The 26,247-nt window shown below is 42.1% G+C and overlaps 1 protein-coding gene across 2 annotated transcripts in view; it reads right to left on the bottom strand.

Moving 5' to 3' along the window:
- Positions 1–416: 416 nt before the first annotated feature.
- The window catches only part of INPP5A (inositol polyphosphate-5-phosphatase A), a 490,348-nt gene continuing 464,517 nt past the window's right edge, over positions 417–26,247 (bottom strand). Inside the window, exons 13-16 of one of the 2 annotated variants that reach the window (XM_069753887.1) lie at positions 6,932–7,043; positions 2,464–2,532; positions 1,754–1,790; positions 417–1,540 (exon numbers count right to left, since the gene is read on the bottom strand). In XM_069753887.1, coding sequence (XP_069609988.1) covers positions 1,491–1,540; positions 1,754–1,790; positions 2,464–2,532; positions 6,932–7,043 — 268 coding nt within the window. In that variant the 3' untranslated portion in view covers positions 417–1,490. Of the gene's footprint in view, positions 1,541–1,702; positions 1,791–2,463; positions 2,533–6,931; positions 7,044–26,247 lie in introns of both variants that reach the window. The other variant, XM_069753888.1, reaches the window with a different exon arrangement.

Genomic DNA, 26,247 nt, shown 5'->3' on the forward strand with positions numbered 1-26,247 from the left:
GTTCCGAATACAATTAATAGTAAAAACTCTCTAATCACCTTTACATGATGTAGACAGAGGGGGAGGTGGGGATAGGGAGGGTCATCTGCCAAAAGTGACATTTTTTGTCCTAAGAAAAAAAAAATTCTAAAAAACTTGACACTACCGTAACTATTCTAGAAACTCTATATAATGCGTCTCCCGTGTCATCATTGTGTATAGAGAGTAATTGGCACCATGATACAGTAATAAAAACAAAATATGACAAAAGAAAAAGTTTACAAAACTTTAAAAGATTCACCCAAATCTAGCTAGAAACTTCACATTCAGTCCTCAATGTCACATACAAATAATTTATTACAAGAGTAATAAAGTGAAAACTGCTACTGTATATATACGTATTGTATCGACTACGGTGTATTTTTTTTTTCTTTTTTCTCGTATCAAGGAGGACAACACAAAAAAAGGTTACATAGAAATTTTGGTTGCTGATGTACATATAGAATTATATATATAGATGTCTAAAAACTGCTACTCCTGAATGTTTGTTACTGATATGGCACACGCGCCAGTACTGGAAAGAATACTTAGCATAGGTTTTGGTAAGATTTATAAATTATTTTAAAAAGTATATATTTTTTTATATATATATAAAAAAAAATGAAAAGCAGCTGCTGTGTGACTCGGAAAAAAAACCCATGTTACATGGCAGTGTAGTAAATAACATGGACGTTGAAAACTTCGTTCTAAAAACAGTAAAAATGAAGGTGAGATGGTGGAAAGGGGGTTTTTAGATCTAGAGTGTGACGCCATTAACTTTTGGTAACGGCTATTGATTTAAATGGTCACTATATGATTATTGCACTTTAGTGGATACACCCCTATCTAGACTAACGTTAGGCGCACAGGCCGCAGTCAGCAACAAAAACAAATTAAAAACCCGCCAATATATTGACGACATCTATTAAAAATCTTCCCATCTGCTGCCAAACTTCAAGCCTTTACGGACGTCATTAGAGTTGGAGTCTTCAGAAGTCATAAGAAGGAGATGGTGAAACGTGATAATGGGGCCGCTCGCGGATTTCCACCGGCATGTAGTGGGCAAAATTTGGAAATGACATTAATTGATCCAGCAAAGAAGGGTTTAACCCTTACAAAACAGAAGGCTCCAGGCACTGCACTGTCCCCCTCCAACCCTTTATCGATTAACCTCTACAAAGTGACCGTGCGTGCGCAAACTCTGCTTCCCGTTTTGCGATGTCGCAAGATAACAGAGGAGATTGTCGGCTATGTATTGTCTTGCTAGCGTTTTGGCAACACAACAGTGATGTAAAAAAAAAAATTATATATACACGCATCCATTTGTTTCTACTGGATGTTACGGAACCGGACGAGAGATAGTGAGGTATGTGAGCCTTGTTGGGAAGATGAAGCCTAGAAGATGATCCATAACGTAGAAATGTAGCCGTGAGGACCGATGGAGGAGTCCGCTATACTGCAGGTGGGCATCCTCACAGGGTGGTCTCTCTGTAGATCTTTTCATTGAGTTGGCATCTTTTCCCTGTCAAAAAAGGAATATTTCGTTAATAAACTGAAATTGTGTTAAATAACAAAACAGACCAACATGCAAAAGAGACAGGGAAGAATAAAAAAAAAACAATCACACTACTAAATTAAAGTAAATGAAATAAAAGAAAAATTTAGAAAAGAAATGGATATTTACCACCACATCACTGCACGATACAACACTTGTGCACATGTGCATTAGCTTTACCTGCCCCAGCGCCTATTCGGAAGGACAGGAAGACAGGCTGGACAGGCAAAGAAAAACAAAAGAAAAACGTTATTAAATATGGAAGGTTCATATTTTCAAGAGTAAAGTAGAAATTGAAAGCAAAAACACACTAGCAACTAGAAAGTTCAACAAAATGACTAAATACATAGACTTAAAAGTTGAAGTCAAGGTTAAAAGGAACCTGTCACCAGGCAGCATAAATGAGAGCCTGGCTGTACAAGTCTAGTCCAGCACCACCCTTGACCGGCTCTTCCCAACGCTGCCAGCGGTGATTGGCAAGACCAAGATTGGCAAGTGACAGGTCTCTTGCATCTTAACACATGAAGGGATTGACCGAGAATTAGGAAATCCCTGCATGTGTTGCCGCTGTTGAATGGCCATGAGACGTGCAGCTGCGGGGACTGGAACATATTTTTCAAGCATGCTGAAGACACTCGGTTAGCACTCGAACATGCTCGGATAAAGCTGTATCCAAGCATGCTCGCTCATCAGTAATAATGACTGATCAATTTTGGAAGAGAAAGAAGCAGATTTCCCTGATAAGATATATCACAAAGTGGTTTGATTTCATGTGTACTATTGATTTATGAAATAAAAATTAGAATGATGGTTACTCTTTAAGTTCTTCTTCTGACTTGATGAAACAGAATAGAAGCAAAAGTATGGTAATAATAAAAGCTGTACTTTACCTTGTGGTCCCCCATGCAGATATTTGGCCCGATACTGTCATAAATCACTATCCTTTCATCATTTTCAGACTGAAAAACAAAGTGTAACAAGCAAAAATCAATAATGTACCATTTTACAATAATTTTAGATATGCTGGAGAAAAAAAAAGATTATGAAAAAAAAAATAATAATTCTTTGTAGAAAGGGGCAAAGTGTCCATTACCTATGAAATGACTGTAGTTGGCAGTTTTATCACAGGTCAATTTCCACTAGGGATTCCATCCACATGGACACAGATAGTCCACTAACAATTCCGAATGAAAAAAATCTGCTCTTGTGAATGTACCCTTTTGCATAAATGATGTTTTCTAAACGACTAGCTAAACTTCAACTGGTCAGAGCTGATTAATAATTTTGCCCAACAACAATTAAGGCAAAATTCTTGTAGTGGTTAATGATAATCATCTTATTTCTATTTGCATTGGCATTTGTTTTTTTTGTTGCCAAAACCTGCTTTCTTGGCAGTAAAAACGCTGGGTCCAAACTGTACTTTTTTGGGATTGTATGTGTGATTTGACTACAGTACATGTTTAATAAAGTTAGTTTTATTCATAATTTTTTTGCAGTGTTATTGCACTGTCCCATTGTTTCTACATGAAAAAAAACGCTGCAAAAAATTGACAGCAAAAAAAACAAAAAAAATGAAGCATTTCTAGAATCTCAGCTTTTGCTGGTACTGTAAAATACAGCACCTTTTCTGCAGAAAAAAAAGCAACAAAAGCGCCATGTGAACATAGCCTTACTCAATACACAAGAACGAAGGATAAAAAGTAGTGATGGGCGACCGTGCAGCACGCTCGGGTGCTAAGCGAGTGACTTCGGCGTACTCGAACAATACGTTGGAATCCTAGCGGCTTTTCGACAGCCACAACACATGCAGGGAGTCCCTGTTTGTTAGACAATCCCTGCATGTGTTGCGGCTGTCGAACAGCTACGGGGACTAGAACATATTTTTCGAGCACACCGAAGACCCTTTGTTAGCACCCGAGTGTGCTCAGATAACATCTTATCTGAGCACATTTGCTCATCACTGATCCAAGGTTTTGAAAAAACTTAAAGCTTTATAATTGCATTTGCTTGCTAACTACCTAATAGAAAACATTATTTTGATATTGTAGATGTGAAAAAAAAAAATCCAAACAAAACCTCTGGCTGCACGCAGCGTTGACATGTCAACCATTATTACCCCCCCCTTCCCTCTTCACTCAGTCAACTTTGGATGAATAAGAGTGTAATATACACATCAGCCTGGGGACTAAAAAACTAAATTATGTTAATGCATTAGGCTGGCTTAAGGTCAGGTTTACGTTATATTATGATTGTCTGCCAAAACCAGAGAAGAAAACATAACCTTCCCGCATTGTATGCATGAGCACTTTCCAATATTTCAAGATCATAATGGCACTTCCTTTGCAAGTGGAAAAGCATTCATCAAACAGAGACTTGATAATTTAGAAAGGCAGCATAAAATTGTGGATTTCCAACTGTATAATCTTTAGACAGATAAACAAATTACAGCACTGCACAAGCAGGAACAGGGCACACTTGGCTGAGCATTCATTACTGCATGCTATCAGGCGTCAACGTGACTCGTGAGCGGTGGGCAACCTTTGGTGTTTTAGGGCTCAGGAAGCATAAAATAACATGATGGTGAGGTAACCGAGCATAGCATGATAGATGATGCAGCATGAAAGCTGTTTACAGCCCCATGTCTGTACAATCTGTAACGCCTAGCGTGCGGAGCTGCACATGCTGGGTGCTAATTTGTGAAGACCATCCATTTTCTGAGCACAGACCGCGCCCAGCACTGTTGGATGAAATTCCGGTTTTATCACTGAAATCTAGATGAATCAGCACCTTGTTTCAGGCTAGATCACAGGGAAATCTCTCTGCATTATAAAAAAAAACCCTACAGAGGACATTTGGTAAAGTTGTACATCTAACATAAAAGATAGGCAAGAACAAATAATCTCAGGGGGGAAATAAATATATGGTTGACTTGTGCAAATTTGGTCTGCTAGTATTAATTTTTAGAGCACCACTGATTCCATGGTGCTCTACACGAGAAGGGGTTTCATACAAAATAAAGATATTAATTACAGTCAAGAAACTAATAATGATCGATTGGTACAGAAAGGAGAGGACCCTGACCTTGCGGGCCTACAGTCTACAGGGTGATGGGGAAGGAAACCGTGAATTGGAGAGATTGTGGAAGCTCCGGTGGTGGTGAAATGGGTTCTTGAAGGCTGTAGTTTCCTTGAAGTCATGGGTTTTCAAGTTCCATCTGAAAATTTCCAAATGTGGTGGATAATCAGACGAGTTGGGGTACAGAATTTCAGAAGATAGGGGATACTCTGGAGAAGTCATGGTAGGTGATTGAGTGAGGAACGTACAAGTGTGGAGGAGCGAAGGAGGTCTTCGGAAGACCGGAGACTACATGTGGGAAGATATCGGGAGTTTAGTTGGGAGATATATTTAGGGGACAGATTATGGATTGTTTTGTAGGTCAGTGTTTGTAGTTTCTACTGGATATGGTACATTGAGGATTTGGGACCCATTGTAGAGATTTCCAGAGGAGAGAAGCGGAGGAGTAGTGAGGTGGATTAGTCAGGCAACAGAGCTAAGGATGGACTGGAGAGGTGCAAGAGTGTTAGTTGAGAGGCTACAAAGGAGGATATTGCAGTAGTCCAGGTGGGAGATGTACTAACATGTTAGTAGATTCAGGGTTGAGGAAAGAATGGATTTTGGGAAATATTTTTGAGTTGGAGGTGGAAAAAGTTTGGATGTATGCTTTGAAGGACAGGGCAGAGTAGAGTGCTACTCCGCGGCAGCGAACTTTCAGTACAGGGGAAAGTGAGATGTACCATAATTTATTGTGATAGCCCGGGTAAAGAATATTACTGAGATGGAGGAAAGATGAGGAGATCGGTTTTGTCCACATTTAGTTTTAGTAACTGAGAGGAAAAGGAATATATGGCTTCTAGACACTCTGGGATTCTGGAAAGCAGAGAGTTAGATCTGAGTGTCATCAGTGTATTCTTCTATTAGAAATTTTATTTATGGGTACTTGTGATATAATAAAAATAATGTAATACATGTTTTGCTGCATGCACCAAAATCAGGAAACTAACTTCCATAAACTGCAACTTATGCAGGACAGGAAATGGCTACAGAGTCATGTGATCAATGAAAGGGAAGTGATGACCTTCTGCTTCAATCACTTCAACACTGCAGCCAATCACTGGCCTCAGCTGTCAAGTGACTGCAAAATAGGACTGTTGGTCCTGAATTAGACCACCAAAGCAGCAGTACTGGAGTGGGGAGGTATCAAACCAGTTTAAAGAAATGCATATGAAATAAGGAATAATAAGAAGCTGCTTTTTCATAAAATACTAGCAAACTTCCCAATTTAAGTCCAGGGCTAAATGGTGACTTTAGTTGGATGACATCAAAAGTCACACAATGCAAAAATTAGTGTGATTTGTCTGACTTGCGGTTTATTTTTCTCATACATGTGGTACACAATATATTAAAATGTATTTATTTACATACTGTAGCCTATGGCTATCTTTACATGTCATCCATGTGCTGCTCATTTGAAATATGGACATGTGAATTCGGCCTTAAAGAGAACCTGTCCCATCGTACACGCAGAAAAGTGAACACAGCACTCCAGTCCCAGTGCATGGTGCTCAAGTAGGGTCCGACCCCTTATATAGACCAAGAACTCGGCACTCTTACAAATTGCAAGGTATAGCTGTTCTGTTTATTGTTCAGGCGAGGTTTCGGTCAGTTTATGTAGATGTGTTGGTAAAGCAAACAAGCTCATATAACCTGACCAAAACATCACATTTTTTGCTTAGATTTCTGAACAATAAATGTACCACAGGAAAGACTGTCAGTCACTGAGTAGGACCGCCTACTGGACTCCTGTGCATACAAACACCAAGGATTTTAATGAAATAAATGAAAAATTTACTGTAACTTTTCCCACAAAAAATGACTATTAATCTGACCAGCTCCTCTTGCTCTATAACATCCAGCCTGGAGATCAGATGCCAGTTTCAACAAGATGGGTCCCCTTTTAAAAGGTTGTGATCTGGCTGTAAACAACCAAATTACCACCAGTTTGCAGGCACCTTACATTGTGGTCTACGAGGCGACCAGAAATCCAGCTGGTTCATACAATTTAACCTTTTAAAATGACCAAAACCCTGGGCGATTCTGAGGATGGCAAAACTGCCCCTGACTGGCACAGATAGATTTGCCATAAAGTGAGAAAAATTACTTTTCTGATCCTTACTGGCTATAGGACTAATCCATGGATCAGTATTCTACATTTAGAGCAATAACCCAAGTTTCATCATAGCAGAATTAATAAATAAATATATTCAGATAAACAATTTATTCCTCTATCGAGGGTTTTACCTTTAAAAGAAGTTCTTTAGCAGAGTGTGACATTAGTATTCGATCGCACCACGCTGGACATCGTGTATTCATGTATTGCTTTCCCTGACTGCTGTCTTCACTGTATGGATAACTAGAAGAGAGTCAATACAGACATGTCAAGCTCTGGTGGTCTACATGTCACTCGTGTCGCTGTAAAAAACAGAAAACATTTAGCCTACATGAATAGCATTTAACAGAATAATCCCCCAGGTCAATAGTAAGAAAGAACATTCATCTTTAAAAAAAGAAAAAAAAAATATTTGTTTTTTTTTTACATTATTAATCCCACTATGTTAATATAACAAAAATCCTTTTATATACACTGTTAGAAAGCATGAGTTGATATGATACAGAGAAAAGCAAAGACCACTCCTCATCGACCCGACCGCTTCTGAACAATGAGAAGGTGGGCAATTGCCGCTCTTATTACAGAAGTTATCCAGTTTGCACAGGTTCTCGAATCCCAAATCTGACTTATCAAGCCAAACGGAAGCCAGAGATGAACGATTACATAACCAGGAAGATCTGCCTAATACCTGGGCCAGCTGTAGAGCTTACAACCAAAAAAGTTTAGGAACAACCTTAAAATAGCGAGCTTGGTCCACAAAACGAACCTTGGTAGCAACGTTGTTTTTTTAATGTGGACAATTAGAGATTAGCAACTTGATTGGCGCTGCCCTGGTCTGGTGTCCAGTCTGTTTATCCATGGCAGCCAATTTTCACCGGCCTCCTGGCGCTTATTAGACCCCGCGACATCACGATGTTGTGGCGCACGTTAGGAAGTTGCGTGCAGCCGAGTGACCAAGTTTAGGGTGTAGTAAGCGGCCAAGGGCACGGAAGATGTCGGCAGCAGTAGTGCGGGACCTGGACACCTCAAACTAAATTGGTCATCTGTACACATCAGTTCCTATAAAATATAAAGGTGTCTGGACACTGTAGTGAATTATCCAGCATTTATTTAGATGTACTTTTTATAAACTGGAACATCCCTTTAAACCTCACCATCAGTTAAAAAAGTAAATATTGACCCAGATATTATATTATTCTTCTTTGAATGCCTCCAAATCAGAAGAACATTCTAGGATTGTGCCGTGCCAGTTCCTCTCTCCTTGTTGGCCACTGACTCTGTTGGTCCAACATTTCGGGCTTGAGTAGAACCATTGTGAGGCGATACATTGCTGTTCTTTCCTTGCACCTCTGCAACTTTTTCTAGATATCAGAAGGGTGGTCAGATCCACGTCACTTGGATATGGGTAACATATTCTATCAATATTTCTCCCCAATATCGCTCCTCCCTAATATCGCTCCCGAGATAAAAATTATTAAGAACGCTTTGAGTATTTGTTATGTAGAGTTGTCTGTACTCGGGTGAACAAAGCATCATTCTCTCCCATTCAAAAGATATGTCTGACCAATACAAGTCCATTTATTGAGGATAATCTGGTACAGTCGCGTGAAGGACACAACACAAGCATTTACCTGCAACATTGACAGATTCTTTACAGTGACAAACACAGGCTAAATTATTACTCTGTACATTGTTCAATTAGACTAGATTAAGTATTGAGCTGCTTGTCCTAAGAGACTTAAAGGACTGGTTTAGGAGTATTGACAAATGATCGCTTATTCCTAAACTGATTTACAATGCAAAAAGAAAACGGAAAAAAGGTTATCTAATGTCATTTCAATGGAGGTAATTTATTATCCGAAGTGACATATCTGCACCTGACAGAACGTGCTAATTGAATTTTACAACACTATCATTTCCAGCAAAGGCATTATGACTGTTCTGGTTTAACTACAGATATATATATATATATATATATATATATATATATATAAACATAAGCCTCCGAATAAAGGAACAGATTGTAATCACATTGTTTTTCCTTATTGCCTCAATCTCTCCACAATACTCATTATGAAATAGTCAACTAGAAATCAGTTTTGCAACAGTCTACCATTTTGCTTTAACTACTCTTTCAATTATGGTTCTGCGCCATTTAATTCTGGAACTATTTTTTTTTTTTCATTTTCTTTGGTGTCCCACAGTTCCAAAGTTATGCCCTCCAGAAGGAAAGATGCAGATTTTCCCTTGTACCAACCGGGTATCTACCACAACACTTCACTGTAGGCGTTTGCTTTTTCTCTAACCTTGTCCAATCAAAAAACGGGGGTATCCATAGAGAAGTCCTGTGGTATGAGCCCAGTTGTTTGAACCGAAAAATTTGCACCATTATTACCGGAGAAGTGGGGGGGCATAGCTTTGGAACAAAGGGGCACTGATGAAAAATAAAACCTGCTTCAGTATCAGAGAAGCAGCACCAGCTGGAGGAGGTGTGGAGTTAAAAAAAAAAATCCAGTGAATAGAAAAGAGATAAAATAGGTTACTGGCTGACAAATCATTAATGAGCGATTGGACAGAGAAAAATTGTTTTGCCATCACAACCATCAAGAGAATCTGACAGCTGAGAGATTCTGGCCATGGATCGGGCAGCATGCATCAGGCACTGGCTCTAGAATTTCAGCCAAGTATGTTTGAATCTGAAATATACAAGTTACAACTAAATTCAAATTGTTCATTTGCAATCTTAAAATAGGTCTATTTGCTGCAAATTAATGGGTTATTTCTATACGGAAATGCATAATATGGTTTTACTATAGGTCAAGTAAAACAAAAAAATACTAGAGTGGGAGGAGGGAGATGCAGCTGCAGTCTACTCTCCTTCATTGCCTTTGGTAGACTGCATGCAGTGTACTGTGATAGGAGGGGTCCATCGGGTTTCTCTCAAGAGGTCTGGCATTTTACTGGATATAAAAAGTGCAGCGTGTTGGGCAAAAAGGCTTGATATTCTTGGCAGAATCTAGGATGGCGGAGCCTCGTGCAGATGTGAATACATCCCAATTGTGTGGACGTTGTGGTATGTATGAACGCACAACAATCATTTAGTCTAATTTAGAGTCTACTAAATTGAAGAAGATGGAAAGTGTCTGAAACTATGAATTTAAAATTAATATTCAAAAGAGTTACACCTGTCAATCAATCATTCATTCCACGGATCTCATTGAAATCAAACGTCCCCACCATATTTGTTTAAAAGTACCAGCAACCCTGACACGTCAGCGAGTCTGACTCTGTACAGTGAGGTTTATAAGGAAACTTACTCCAGAGTTATTTCAAGAGAATTACAAAAATGTACTAAAACAAACATGTCCTCCCTACAGGGTGTCTTCACATGCACGGAGGCAGATAACACTTAAGACGCACGAGGGGTGTGCATGCTCCTTTTAAGGCTATGTGCACACGTTGCGGATTATGCTTCGGAATTTCTGGTGCGGATTCTGCCTCTCCTGGCAGAAAACGCACCTGCGGATTTGTCACTTTTTTTGTGCGGTCCCACAGCGGTTTTTTCGTGTGCATTTTTTCTTGCAGATTTGCTGCGTTTTTTACCCTTACGGTTTTCTATAATGGAATGGGTACAAAAACGCTGCAGATTCACAAAAAAGAAGTGACATGCTACTTCTTTTAAACCGCAGCGTTTCCGCAGCGGATTTTCCGCAAAGTGTGCACAGCATTTTTTTTTTACTCATTGATTTACATTATACTGTAAATCAATTGCGGATCTGCAGCGTTTCTGCATCGCAAAAAACGCTGCGGATCTGCAGACAATCCGCAACGTGTGCACATACCCTAAAGAATCAGGTGCCTCCCTGACTACAAAATGCCACCTTATCAACAATGCTGGTCTTCATGAATCAGGGACATAATGCTTTAATAAATAAAAAAATACTGTCTCTTTTTTTTTAACTTTTTGGGGCAAAAATTGTTATTGCCAGAATTTAGCTGCCCGTCAATAAGAAAATATGGAACTTTACAATTTTGGGGTGGAGTGGGTTTGTCGTATGAGAATTTTTAGCTTTCATTTTTTCCTCAAAATGCAGTAAGCTTTAGGTATTGCTCTTTTCTCCCCAGACGTAATAGAAAGAAGACATACCGGTACTTGCCGAAAACTTGTTAACAAAAAAAAAAGCCGCAACCAACTGCATTAAAAAAGCATGAAATTAGGATGTATACTAAAAAGTGTATATTCTCTATAAGGGCTAAAGGCGCGGATTTACACTGACTTTCAGCACAATCCGGTGATTACATGGAAGCTTTCCTTCAGACAGCCGTATATGTAGTGAGATGAAACGGCCGGATGCTTGAGCAGAAACTTATTTACCACCCTGCTCGGCGTGAGAATACAACAGCATTTTTCCAATTGGGTTTACAAGCTTCTGCGCCATTAAAAAGGCATTAGAGATGGCAAGATGCCACGAGCAATGCTGGTATCAGTACCTTTTCTTTTTTTCCACCTCATCAAATCTTACAAGGCTCATTCATGATGCACATTATAAGAATTCAATTTGCTACTTGACTGAGAGAACCGCTCGTAGGTTTAGCGGATCCATGAAACTAACTGCAGGGTGGAAGTTTACGAATCTGCACAGTGAACAATGAAATACTGAAACGCGTTTGATTGCTACAAGTGCACTGACCACTGGACAGCACCGAGGCTCATGGGGTAGATCTATTGCCTTACAGCACTGGTGTCTAGGGCTCGAACCTGACTAAAGACTAGTGATGAGCAAACGTGATCAGATAAGGCGTTATCATGATTGGGTGACAACAGAGTGTCTGCTGCGTGCTCGAAAAATATGTTTGAGACCCCATGGTTGCCTGTCTTGCGGCTGTTTGACAGCGGCAACACATGCAGGAAATTCCTAACAGGCAATCCCTGCATGTGTTGCCGCGAGACAAGCAGCCATGGGGACTCAAACATATTTTTCGAGTACGCTGAAGACACTCTTATCACCCAATCATGATAACGCCTTATCTGAGCACGCTTGCTCATCACTACTAAGGACAACATCTGCATGGAGATTGTACGTTTTCCACATGTTTATATGGCCAATTTGTGAGCCAAGTCCCTTGATTTTTTAACATCTTTTCTACAGCAGTAATGCTATTCCAATCTCATATATTTCATGCTTACAAATTATAGCGCTTCAGAGCACAGCTCTAATTTGTTAGTTGTATGCCTACTCTCGTTTCCTATCGTACGCCACCCCCAAATATATTGATCAGGTAGCTTCCAATGAAATTGGCCCTGGTGTATCTGTGGACGTGGGGAAATGGATTTAGAACGCCTTTAAGGAATGGGACCGATGTGAGTGGAAAATATTGGCAGTATATGAACAATTATTAATTGGGCTACGCAATGGCAAATTGATCTGCAGATGTTCGGGATCCTTTCACTTATGGGCTGGTCAGGACTTGCGGAAAAAACATTAGAAGTCATTTTTGCACAACTCCAAAACTGATTGATAAATCCAGGCCAGGCCATTAACAGTACTTCAGAGCTGCAAAAAATAAAACAAAATTACACATGCATAAAAAGTGCATCAAAAACACCATGTGTGTTTTCGGTCTTAAAAAAAAAAACAAAGAAAAAAGCGTTAGAAAAAAAAAAATATTACTAGGACCTATGGAAAAGTCATTAGGGCAAATGAATTACGGTAAGTTTCATGCCACAAAATAAGCATGATGCTAAATACTGAATGCAAGTTAGAACTGAAATATAATATTATAGACAATATGTCTATAATATGGCTCAGTGGTTAGCACAATGGCTCAGTAGGTAGCATGGTGGCTCAGTGGTTAGCACCGCAGCCTTGCAGCACTAGGGTCCTGGGATCAAATCCCACCAAGGACAACATCTGCAAAGAGTTTGTATGTTCTCCCCATGTTTGCGTGGGTTTCCTCCGGGTTCTCCGGCTTCCTCCCACACTCCAAAGACATACTGATAGGGAATGTAGATTGTGAACACCAATGGGACAGTGATGATAATGTCTGTAAAGCGCTGTAGAAAAATAAAATAAAAAAAGGGCACAGAGTTGATTTTTAAATGAAAGCTATCAATCACAAAATCACCTATTGTTTAAATCAGGTTTGTGCATTTATCAACACTTTTTGTGCATTTTTTTTTTTTTTTCATATTATATTTAACAAAAAAAAATTAGTAATGTTGCCAAAGTCACACTGGCCATTGGGGCTTTATTTTTATTTTTTTAGATCGACTTAGTGTAGTAAACACATGAACATTTGCCGCCGTGGACAATCAAATCTCAATCAAGATTACTTATTTTGATTTACTCTAAAAATGATTGTGATATGAAGAAAGCAAAAAAATGCCACAATTAAAAAAAAAAAAAAAACCATATAACACAAGAACCTGATTTAAACAATAGATCATTTTCTGCTGATGGCTTCCCGCTAGGACAGGCGGCTACTGCAGCACATGACAGAGCTTCGTGTTTGGGCCCATTGTAGTGAAGCAAACAAAACACAATACACATTTCATCTCCGCAAGTAAACAGCGGCCGGGGAAGGTCAGATGCTACTGTGGACAGACAAGAGTATGAACAACTCCATCCAGAAACCAGCCAGCAATGCAGAAAAGTAATGGTGAATTCTTCTCCATCATATGCTTAATGTTCGTTTAGTCTAATACGATAAAGAATCCCCAAACAACACGAAAGTACTAATCTATCAGATATTTGTTTTTAACCTGTCACGTACAAGACCCATATTTATTTTCCATTATTCATATGGTGCCAACATGTTTTGCTTTAGATTGTAATCACTCACATCAGTTCCTTTTCAGAATTTTTTTTTCCATTTCAGTAGCACAAATCGTTAGGGCTCACTTTTTAGAAACCAATGTCTTCATCAGTGCATACACAGCATTTTATGCAGTTTTTGTATGGAACACAAAAATTTTTATTAAACAAACCACCACCAAACAATGAATGTAGAGAAATGCTTTTTTTTTTTTCTTCATGCATTTTAAAGCAAAGTATGTGAATTCAGGGCACCTGTGCTATTAGAAAAAACCTAGAAAGGTTGTGCTTACACATTGTGTACAGTATTTGTTATTGATTTTTCAAGCTGAATTTGGTGCACGGAATCTGCAGCATAGTTGAGTAACTGTTCTCAAGCTTGAAGCTATCCCCTATACTTTGGAAAGGAAATAGCTATACAATCACTGGGGGTCCGACCTCTGTGGTCCCCACCGATCCCTAAGAAGCGGAGCTCTGAAGAGCCCTGGCTGAATGGTGCAGAGGTCGATGTCCACTGCCTCTCCATTCATTCTAACAGTCAATCTGCTCTCAGCAATCTCCAGCACAGATCAGCCGAGCATTGCTCTCAGCAATCTCCAGCGCAGATCAGCCGAGCGCTGCTCTCAGCAATCTCCAGCGCAGATCAGCCGAGCGCTGCTCTCAGCAATCTCCAGCGCAGATCAGCCGAGCGCTGCTCTCAGCAATCTCCAGCGCAGATCAGCCGAGCGCTGCTCTCAGCAATCTCCAGCGCAGATCAGCCGAGCGCTGCTCTCAGCAATCTCCAGCGCAGATTAGCAGAGCGCTGCTCTCAGCAATCTCCAGCACAGATCAGCCGAGTGCTGCTCTCAGCAATCTCCAGTGCAGATCAGCTGAGCGCTGCTCTCAGCAATCTCCAGCGCAGATCAGCTGAGTGCTGCTCTCAGCAATCTCCAGCGCAGATTAGCCGAGCGCTGCTCTCAGCAATCTCCAGCACAAATCAGCAGAGCGCTGCTCTCAGCAATCTCCAGCACAGATCAGCCGAGTGCTGCTCTAAGCAATCTCCAGCACAGATCAGCCGAGTGCTGCTCTAAGCAATCTCCAGCGTAGATCAGCCTAGTGCTGCGCTCAGCGATCTCCAGCACCGATCAGCAGAGGGCTGCGCTCAGCAAACTCCAGTGCAGATCAGCCGAGTGCTGTTCTGAGCAATCTCAAGTGCAGAAGATCAGCCGAGCGCTGAGCTCAGCAATCTCCAGCGCTTCTATTATGAATGAATGGACCAGCAATGTACGTGATCAACCTCTGCATCATTCAGCCACAGCTCTTCAGAGACCAGATTCTTAAGATCAGTTGGGGCCATTAAGGTTGGACCCCCAGCGATCGGAACATTATCACCTATCCATTCACTTTTAAACTTAGGTGTGGATTTTGGAATATGCTGCAGAATTCAGCACAGATGATTTCACTCTTTTTAAAGGAAAGGGTCTAGTTTTCAGCAAATACAAAATGTAACAGACTATACTGCAGACAAGTATGCAACTTGTGCACATGCTATGGATATGCCAGCCAATGTATACTATTAGGGCTCCTTCTCAGTTGCGAGAAATAAGGCGGAGTCTCGCAGGTTAAAACCCTGCTCTGGTTTCGGCACTCCAGAGCGGAGCGTGCAGCTCTATGTATTGCTGTGCGGCTGCACGCTCTGCTCTGGAGAGCCGGCGCCAGAGCAGGGTTTTAACCCGCGAGACTCGGACGTATTTCTCGCAAGTGAGAAGGAGCCCTTAATGCTATAATCTAATTGCTGCAAACTTGATCCTGTATCATCGATCAGAGTAATATTTAATAAATGGGTTGTCCAAGATTGCCCAAAGCTGTGTGACAATGTATGGACAAAAGTGATTCCGTTTCTGGAATAAAAGTATAAATGTTTTTGTTATTCTGTCCGTGATCATTCTTTCTATGGTTCCTATTCAATGCTGCCCGCTTAACACAGCAATGAAGCAAACATAATCCCATTCCCACAAACCACTAAGACCAAGTAACTTATAAGGTCCATATAGATCACGATGATCACGACACATCCAACTTGTCGGACCCAGAACAAAAAAAAAACATTTCGAGAGAAAAGTTACTCGTAAATAGTAGAATAAAGGAATTGGAGACACTGAGCTGCAAACAAACTTACAGTGATGAATATATCTAATTCACACTAAAATCAGGAAGGCAAATACAGGTCGGCAAACAGTGAAAAAGTACAATACAGCTGCATCTTCGGAAAGTTAAGTGAAAACCATGGAGATCCAGCCAACAATCATAGCTGCCATAAAGAGGAGGACAAGCAGACAATTCTGTGGTAGAGGGTAAATAAAAGCACAGCCATAACTTTACCCACCATAGGTCATCAGGATGTCATCCATGGCCAGATCTATACATGCATTTAATATATACTGCTGATAGAGTAGATTTCAATTACCCAAGGGCGCATTTGTATATATTCCCTTTGGAAGCTGCAGTGGTAGTAATTTATGTCTTACACAACCCCATAAGGTGGACACACTTACCCTCTGTTTTCTTTTTATTAGTTAGATAAGTAAAGGTGAGGCAGAAGGTTGGTCACTAATCTGAATAAGTTTGCTAATGGTACAACTCCGTGGAAGAACGATGTATAATCCTAATGAGGCTTCTGCTCAGCCAATGCGCTCACACAGAGTGGTTGGAGGGCATAGCGAGTGAAGGAGAGGGGAATGTGGTGGATCCTGGGCTTTGCCACTGATAAAAGTGGTTCAGGTGGCATGTATAAAAAAGACCCCTCTGTTTGTTGCAACGCGCTTCAGAGTAGATTTTTCTCCTTCCTCAGGCATGCCGGAGTTACAGATGATGGAGACCCGCAGATCAGATCATCTTAGGGGGTAATAATAAAGATAAAGAGACAGGGCCTGGGGTCCAGGGAGACTTGCAGCAGTTTTGGGATCAAGCTATATGTCCAAATACAAAATAACCCAGGAAAAAAAAAAGAAAAAAAGTCATAATGATTCCCCCGGAAAGAAGACAATTCACCGGTCACACAACGTCAGATTGTTTCCTTCTCTTCCACATATCATTGCTTTGCTACTTTTACGGCTTTCTGAGGAAGGAGTAAAATCTGCTTCGAAACGCGTTGCAATAAATTGGGAATTTTTTATATATACTGCCTAAACCACTTAGCGCCATTCTGCATTCCTCTTGCAATTATATACATGGCACAAGTGGACTTAAAGATTTAAAAAAATGCAGCTTTTTGAAAGAAAAAATGCTATGTGAAAACCAAGACATTTTCTAGGGATGCCAAGCGCTGCTGACTCTAGATTCCATGTAAATCACGCTGTAGCTGCACTCATCCACTGGTATTTGTCACATTTCATTCTTGTTTTTGCTGCTCTTCGCAAACGTTCTTACATACTTTTAATCCTTCACATATTTTCTTTTATTGAAGTCAGAGAGGAAAAACAATGCATTAATAAAAGTGACAATTTAGTAGACAAGGAATGATAAAACTAAGGTAAAAAAATAATTGGCCAATGCAATTTTTACCAGATATGGTGATTCATACCGCTAACACCATAAAGCTAAAGTCTAGCACATCTGTCAAGCACACGAAGGTTCTCTGAACTGGAAACTAGTGATCATGGGGGAAAGGGATGCATCTAGACATTCAGAAAGTAATCCCATTGGAGGGTGATTAGATTACTTTTAAGACTTGCATAGAATACTTAAAAAGGAAGATGAACATGAAGTCTGGTCTGTGGGCAGCATGATATAGCACAAGGGGAGCTGATCAGATATATAAGAAAAGATTCAGTAAAATTTGTAATTTAGTTCATTTATATTCCCATTCAATTTGGGCTTAGGAGTCCAGTGGGCGGTCTTATTAGGACCGACACCCTTCCTTGTATAAGGGTTTATGCAGAGATCGATGTCAATCAGTGAATAGAACCATGAACTGAACTTAGTAAAATAAAACACAGAAAATAATTATGATGCTTAGGTCATCGGAGCAGGCATTGCGGTAAGAATACAAGAAGAGAAAGTGTATCCATGAGAAGTAGCCTTTTAAGGAAATTTCTGCCAAAGCATTTTAATCCAAGTTCCATTCACGAAAAGGAGATGTCCACTATTGGATAATGAACCAAGACAGGCAAGAAAAAAAAGTAGTGATACTCCCTCTTATGGACCAGCGCCTAGAGAGGCAGGAAAAAAAGTTATACTCCCACTTATGGACCAGACCCTAGAGAGGCAAGAAAAAAGTGATACTCCCACTTATGGACCAGCCCCTAGAGAGGCAGGAAAAAAAGTGATACTCCCACTTATGTACCAGCCCCTATTCTCTTTACTGAGAGCCGCACACCATGCAGACCTGCAGGAATCAATCTGTCATGGCTGCCACATGAGTGCTGCAGCCAAATCAGTGGCCGCTGATCGGCTGCGGCGTTCACAATTTGCCCGAGCTGAGCTGGAAGAAAATGCATCACATTTTGTCCAGTTGGTCTCAGAAAAAGTATGAATGCTGCAGCTGACCAACAGCACTCACCTGGCGCCCATGCCAGATGTTGATCCCAGCGGGCTGGCGAGGGGTGCAGTACTGACAATTAAGGAGCAGTACTCGATCAAGAGTATATATCTTTTTTTCTCAACTCCCTGGGCCTATTAAAAAAAGGTTGTCAAAGATGTTGGAGATGGTTTAGTGGTTGGTTGGTGGACTGTTTAGCGAATCTTGCATTGAGAAGGGGGTTGGACACAATGACCCTAGTGGTTCCTTCCAACTCTTACCATTCTATTAACTATCTTTAAAGGGTTTATCCAGGACTTTTTTTTTTCTTAATTATACAGGCAGGTAGTTGCAAAGTACCTGCCTCTTCTACCCGGCGGTGTAGTCATTGAGCAGCAGAATGGACGGCAGGAGCTCTCAATGTCAACACAGCAGCTCTTCCTTTTCTGCGCTGTTCTGTCGATGGGGTGTGACTGTAGACGTCATGCTGATTGATAGCTGGCTTCCTGCATCACCCTTCTATGATGGTAGTGATTGGTAGCGGGCACAACAGGCAGGTAGGAAGCACCTATCTGACGGTTAGTTTTTAGTGTGTTTATCCAAAACTATAGTTTTCAGTTAAACATTTTTTTTTTGGGGGGGATAAACCCTTTAAATGCAATTAGAATTTGAAATCTTCATAGATGAAACCACTTTGGCCGTGCAGATTGGATTTGCTTCACAGAGTTATCGAAATCAGTGGAGGTCCAAGCTCCAAGAATCTACCAGCTAATCTATATCTCTAAGTGTAATTTTTGTTGGATTTTCCTTTTAAAATAACTCTCCGACTTCCTGCAAGCAGGTCCATTTTTAGCTTTTCTTCTTACACAAATTTTCTCCCGTCAGACCAGAAATATCCCGGCAATCCAGTTCTTGATACTCGTGTCTTGCTTGCTGTATCACCTCATAGAACAGGATTTATGCTCCTCCATCCAGAATGACAAATGATCAAAACAAATTATTTTGTGTCAAGTGAAAAACAAACTCATTCGAGAAATAAATCAAAAACTGAAGACGCAAAAGACTTAAAAATAAAGAAAACCACAATACAGAAATGGACTATTTCTACAGATCGAGAATCAGTAAAGAAATAACAAAACTTAAATTTTCTTATTTTTCAGAAAAAAAAGGAAAAAAAAAATGGACATAGATGAATATAGATCCAGCTGGTAAACTTCATGACAGTTTAATGCCATGGCAAACACGAATAGGTCACTTTAAGGAAATGATTAATGCGTCAGATTACAGAGTGTGCAGACTTATCTGAGAGTAAACTTGTATGTGGGTGTGAACCTGTGGAAAAGTCAGCTCCTATCTGGGTTATATTACAGCTACAAGAGTAATTATCATAATTAATGGACCAATGTGATAACATTAACAATTGCCCACCTGTATCTTGGATTACCACCATTCCTTCATTCCTCCATTCACACCTATTTCTCCTTCTCCCTCAATGATAACCAAGCATCGCCCGGTATTCTCGACCGTGTGGAGCGCACTGTTTGTTCATGGTGGCCAGGAAGTCCTTGTTGCCTCTGGCAAGATGCATGCGCTAGCTTTGCACAGATTGGATAGTGTTGCTATGGTGCCTATTAGATTACACTAAACAACATGGAAAAAGTAACCTGGGTGTAAGTAGTTTTTTTTTTTTTCTTTTCCCCTTGAAGGTCTGACCACTGGGTTACCTAGAATAACTCACTCTGACTACGCATTTCCTTATTTAAAAGTTTCCAATTAACAAAACCTGTATACAAATCATTAAAACCCAATTTGACATTCTATACATATGTGGCACCCCTAGAGGTATTTGCCACAAATATAGTTACTGACACTGAATACAAATACTAAAATAGCAAGACTGCACTACCTCCTCCGGCCAGAAGGGGGAGCTCCAGAGACTCCCCTTGATCCATTCTGGTCTGAGAGAAGAACTGGCAGTTGGGCAGTTGGGCTAAGGAGCTGATAGTGAGAGGTCATACAGCTGAATTTCTAACAGCCCTATGACTGTTTCCAGGCCCAAATCACCGGCCTGAGGAGAAGAGGGATAGAGAAAAGGGACATTGTGAGAACCGGGTAGCATTAATCACTACCCAGAACAGGCGCAAAGACGGATACCGGATCCGTGGCTGTATTCATTACATATAATACAGCAACCGGAAAAACGTGAGGTGATATCAGCTTCACTAGGGCCGGACGCAGCAACAGACACAGAGTTCAGCGGTACTCCCGGAGGGGGAAAGCCGATAAAAGGACTCGGGTTGCCCGTCGAACCAGGACCCGGAGGGGACAGATTGGGCCGGCAGCCAGTTCACATACAGCAGCAGGGCCACACAGATATTGCGTACAATAAGAGGCGAAGACCCCGGCAGGGTCAAAGTAACTCAGAGTTCCCATACAGACTCCGGTGACAGGACTGGTTGTAAATCCTTTTTTTGTTAAAGTAAACTGGTTTAACGTTTTAGTGCCTCAGTCTTTCATTTGGACAATAGCCATCTATCCAGGATTGGGATCATCACCGCTGGGAGAACCTGCTGCTGATCAAGTAAGTGCCTGTTCCCTCACGATACCCTTTACACTGTGCATTGCCTGAGGCCACAGCACCAGGTCAAGCCACCCGTGACATCCCCCTCAAGAGACAGACCCCATTGGTCCGGTGCTGGGTACCCCGGTCTCTCGGGCGTCACAATTTGGCGTCACGAACAGGATAGAGCCAGCCCATATACTGGGTATTGTGTGCCGTGATTGGAGCCCAAAACTTTGAAAACTTGGATGAAAAATCGTGAAAATTGACTTTATTAAAGAAAATTCCATTTCCCATTAAAAACTATTGAAAGTGACTTTTCCCCATTGGTTATAATGGAGTAAAGATGGCCGCCATCCCCTGAGGTAATCACCTCATAACCGTTAGGCGCGAGACTGTTAATTGAGCTACGCCATTACCTGAGCCCCAGTCTAACTGAAAAACTTCAGAATCCGCCATTACAGAGCGCGCGGCGGGCGGGAGCAGCAGGGAGCGTGTCATTGTGGGCAGCACCAAGCTGAGCGCTCTGACGTCAGAGCAAGGGGAAAACCAATCCTGCTGCACAGCAGAACGAATCTACACTATCCCGACGGAAGCGGAGGACCGGAAGGGTCCGGATTAACTAAGGGGGCACAGTATGTCGCAGCACGGAGACGCCGCAGCACCCGGCGGCGCTAGTGCAGCTGAAAGACAGAGTGTCGATAGAGAGTCCGGCAGCGCAGCGGTGCAAGGAGTGGCGCCCATCATGCCGGTGCTGATGCCATATACCCCAGGTGGCCCGTGGCTTCCAATGTATGAAGGTGAGCCTAATACCCTTGACGATTTCAGAGAAAAGATGCTGGCCCATTTTGACATGTTCCCCGTGGGTGAAGTTCAGCGTGTTAGTCTCCTGATGATGCAGTTAAGTGGCCATGCTAAGCGAGAAGTCACAGCATGGGCAGCTGATCTAAAAGGTACTGTTGAACGCATATTTGCTGGATTAAAAGCTACATTTGAAACCACAGCCAACAGCAAAGCTAAAGTACGATTCTTTAATTGCAAACAAAAAGCTAATGAGGGCGTGAGAGACTTTGCCTTAAACCTGCAGGAAGCCCTTAAATCACTTACACTGGCTGAACCCATTTTTAACACCGGAGCGGATAAACTGCTAAGAGATCAATTTATGGAGGGACTCTACACCCCTTCTCACCGGGGGCATGTGAGCATGCTTGTTTTTAAGAACCCTGAATTGACATTTGCTCAATTAAAGGAGAGCGCTATACGTCTCCAGCTGGCAGAGGCACCTCGGGATCAGGATCCTGCGCAACCTATGGCAGAGGCACCTCAACAACAGGGGGTGCCAGTGACATCAGCTATGTCCGGGGTCATTGCTAAGCCCCTGGGGACCAGTACTAATGAGGCTCTTCAACAAAAGCTTGACTCTTTAACTGATGTTTTGCTTCAATGGCTAAAACCATGCAGGAGATGAGAGGACCCAAGATAGAGTTCGCAAACCGTAGAGAGGATGTTCCATGGATGAGACCCCGGAGATACCCGACATGGAGAGGACGACCCCGCGACCGCTACCAACCGGATGGACAGCCCATTTGCCGCCGTTGCCAGCAGCCAGGCCACTTTGCACGAGATTGTGATTTAAACGGGAATCCCCTGTGAATGCGGGCCGCTTCGCAGGAATGAACTTTCAAGGCCCAACACCCTGGCACGACAGGTACATCGGAGGACGACCCATTATCCCTATCGTGCTGGACGGAATTACCCTCAACGCTTTGCTGGACACAGGTTCCCAGATTTCATCTATACCGTATATCTTTTATAAGAGGTACTGGGCTGATGCAGATATTAATAAAGGGCCCTCTGATGTTGAACTAGATATATGGGCCAGTAATGGTAAGTTGGTACCGAAACTAGGATTCAGGGAGATGACCATAAAGATTGGTAAAGTAGAATTGAAGAAACAGGGTATAATTGTTGTTGATGTTGACCGGCGGAACTGTGAACCAACTGTATTGATAGGAATGAATGTGTTAGAGAACTGCTTTTCCGAAGTTATTTCTGTCTTAAAGCAAATTGCTGAAACTGCCCAATCCTGCCAGCAGAGAGTTCTCCAAAGGGAAATAAAAGTATTGATGTTAAGGCAACAGGTAGAAGTTGCAGGTGGAGAAATCGGCAGTGTGAGGGTAAGTGATCCAACATCTATTGTAATCCCACCAAAAACAGAAATGCTGGTATGGTGTAGAGCAGCCATTGGTACTAAGGGACGAGATTATCAAGCCTTAATAGAACCAGTGTACACCGACAGCAGGCCCACTATACTCACAGCACGAGGGGTAGTCGAGGTACACCGGGGACGAGTGCCGGTACGACTTTTGAACTGTGGAGAGAAAGAGGTCACTTTGCCAAGGTATGCTACAGTGGCAAAGCTATATACTGTTGACAACAATGCCATCACAACCATTGAGCCCTTAGAACCAACCTGTCAGGTGGAAGTCAACGGCTCAGATGGAGAATTGGAGGATTGGTGCCAACAGCTACACGTGGGCATAAATTCAACACCTACCCATCAAAAACAAGGGGTGTATAGGCTAGTGACGGAATATGAACAAGTCTTCAGTAAACACCCATTGGACTTCGGACGGATAGAAGGGGTAGAACACACAATCCCCACCGGTGACCATCCCCCAATAAAAGAAAGATATAGACCCATACCGCCCGCTCACTATCAATGTGCAAAAGATATGCTGAGGGAGATGAAACAGGCCGGGGTTATAAGAGACAGCTGTAGCCCCTGGGCGGCCCCTCTAGTGCTTGTCAAAAAAAAGGACGGAACCATGAGAATGTGCGTAGACTACCGGCGGATTAATAACATCACCCATAAAGACGCCTACCCCTTGCCTAGGATAGAAGAGTCCTTGACTGCTTTGAAATCTGCTAATTATTTTTCCACCTTAGACTTAACAAGCGGGTATTGGCAAGTCCCTGTGGCTGAGAGAGATAAGGAAAAGACGGCATTCACCACACCAATGGGTCTATGTGAATTTAATCGCATGCCATTCGGACTCTGCAACGCATCCGGTACCTTCCAGCGGCTGATGGAATGCTGCCTCGGACACAAGAAATTCGAGACCGTCCTCCTGTACCTAGATGATGTGATCGTCTACTCAAAGACTTACGAACAACACTTAATAGACCTGGCAGAAGTGTTCGAAGCCTTATCCAGGTATGGCATGAAAATCAAGCCATCCAAATGTCACCTTCTCAAGCCAAAGGTACAGTACCTGGGACACATCGTGAGTTCGGAGGGAGTAGCACCGGATCCCGAGAAAATAAGCGCCATAAGGGATTGGCCAAGACCTACCAACGCAAAAGAAGTGAGGCAATTCCTGGGATTGGTGGGTTACTATCGCAGATTTATAAAAGGATTTACCAAATTGGCAGCACCCTTGCAAGACGCCTTGGTAGGGCAGACGAAGAAACCTTCAAACCGAAACCCTCCTTTTCAGTGGAACGATGAAAGGGAAGACTCCTTTGAACAACTAAAGAAGGCACTAACCGGAGAAGAGGTTCTGGCATACCCAGATTACCATCAACCTTTCATCTTCTACACCGATGCCAGTAATGTGGGACTAGGAGCAGTGCTGTCACAAAAGCAAGAAGGTCGGGAGAAAGTCATTGCCTTTGCAAGTAGAAAGCTCTGGCCTACTGAAAGAAATCCAGAAAATTATAGCTCCTTCAAATTGGAACTACTGGCAGTAGTTTGGGCTGTGACTGAACGTTTCAAACACTATCTGGCTGCTGCAGAATTTATTGTCTATACTGACAACAATCCGTTGACCCACCTGGACACAGCCAAATTAGGTGCGTTAGAACAGCGATGGATAGCCCGGTTATCTAATTACAACTTCAAGATCAAGTATCGAGCAGGTCGCAAGAATGGAAATGCCGATGCCCTATCCCGGATGCCACACTTGAGAGATGTAGAAGAAGAAACGGGGGAGCTTGAAGAAATTGAACTACCAGCCTTCCATCATCCCAAGGCAAAACATCATCAGTCAAGTACCTATCAGAAACAACAAGAGGTGAATTTTAATCCGTTAGCACACCATAGATGGGCTGACACCCAAGACAGCAATCCGGCTGTGAAGTTGGTGAAGGAACTGTTAACTGAGCAAAGTGCATATCCCGATGAGGATGCCCCAGAAGAGACGCATCAACTCTGGAAAAAGAGAGGCAAAATGTTCCTGTATCAAGGGAAGCTCTGTAGAAGGTACACCAATCCGAAAACACATGAATTGGTTTGGCAGATTATCGTGCCTAAACAAGATGTCAAGATGGTCCTCGAAGCTTACCATAATGGTGCTGGTCACTTCGGTTGGAAAAAGTTAGACGTACTTCTAAGAGAAAGATTTTATTGGGTCGGGATGAGAAAATCAATCGAACAGTGGTGCAGAAATTGTGGCCCGTGCAACCTCAGAAGAAACGATCAAAAGAACCAAAGAGCACCACTGCAGCCCATAATCACCAAACAACCACTTGAACTTGTAGCCATGGACCACGTGAAGTTGACACCAAGCCGGTCCGGCTATGTCTATGCCTTGACCATCGTGGACCATTATTCACGCTTCTTGGTAGTAGTACCCGTAAAAGAACTGACAGCAAAAAAAGCAGCCAAAGCGTTCCAAACGTACTTTTGTAGACCCCATGGATATCCGGAACAGGTTCTCACTGACCAAGGTACAGCCTTTGAATCAGAGATCTTCAGAGAATTCTGTAATATGTATGGTTGCAAAAAGATCCGGACGGCGGCCTATCATCCACAAACAAACGGCTTATGCGAGAAGATGAACCATATTGTAATAGAACTACTAAAGACTTTACCTGAGGCAGAAAGGAATCAATGGCCAGAGAAATTGCCTGACTTGGTGGATCTGTATAATCATGTCCCGGTGAGTTCCACCAATTGCACCCCAGCTTACCTTATGCGTGCAAGACCCGGCCAATTACCAATCGATCTAGAAATGGGAATTCTGAAACCAGACGCAGAAGTTCAAGACTCCAATTGGGATATCATACGGCAAAAGCAGTATCGCCAAGTGCAAGAGAGTGTGGAAAGAAGCCTTCAGCAAACTAGAGAAAGACAAGAGCGAACTTTCAACCAGAATGCTCTAGCGACCCCATTAAGACCGGGTGACCAAGTGCTCAAGAGAAATCGTCGAACCAATAAACTAGACAATCAGTGGGAAGCCGTACCCTACACAGTTTTACCAACAAGAATGGATAATCCTAAAATGTGTCTCATTAGCAAAAACGGGGGCTTATCATCTGTACTAGTGTCAAGAGACAATCTTAAATTATGTCCGGAAGCATTGAAAGAGACAGAAGTTGTCCAGCCAGAACCAGAAGTTATTCAACCCATGCAGGTCCAACCAGTAAAGGAAAAAGAAGAGGAAATGTATCACACCTGTATAGGAGACTTTCCCAAAACCCTACTAACATACCATGGTGCAGTAGTGGTTCCCATGGTGGCCTTTTACCCAACACCGAACCCAATACCAGAAGTGCCAAGACAGGAAGAGG

This window comes from Ranitomeya imitator, chromosome 2 (genome assembly GCF_032444005.1).
Source record: "Ranitomeya imitator isolate aRanImi1 chromosome 2, aRanImi1.pri, whole genome shotgun sequence".
In the NCBI taxonomy this organism is placed as follows: domain Eukaryota; kingdom Metazoa; phylum Chordata; class Amphibia; order Anura; family Dendrobatidae; genus Ranitomeya; species Ranitomeya imitator.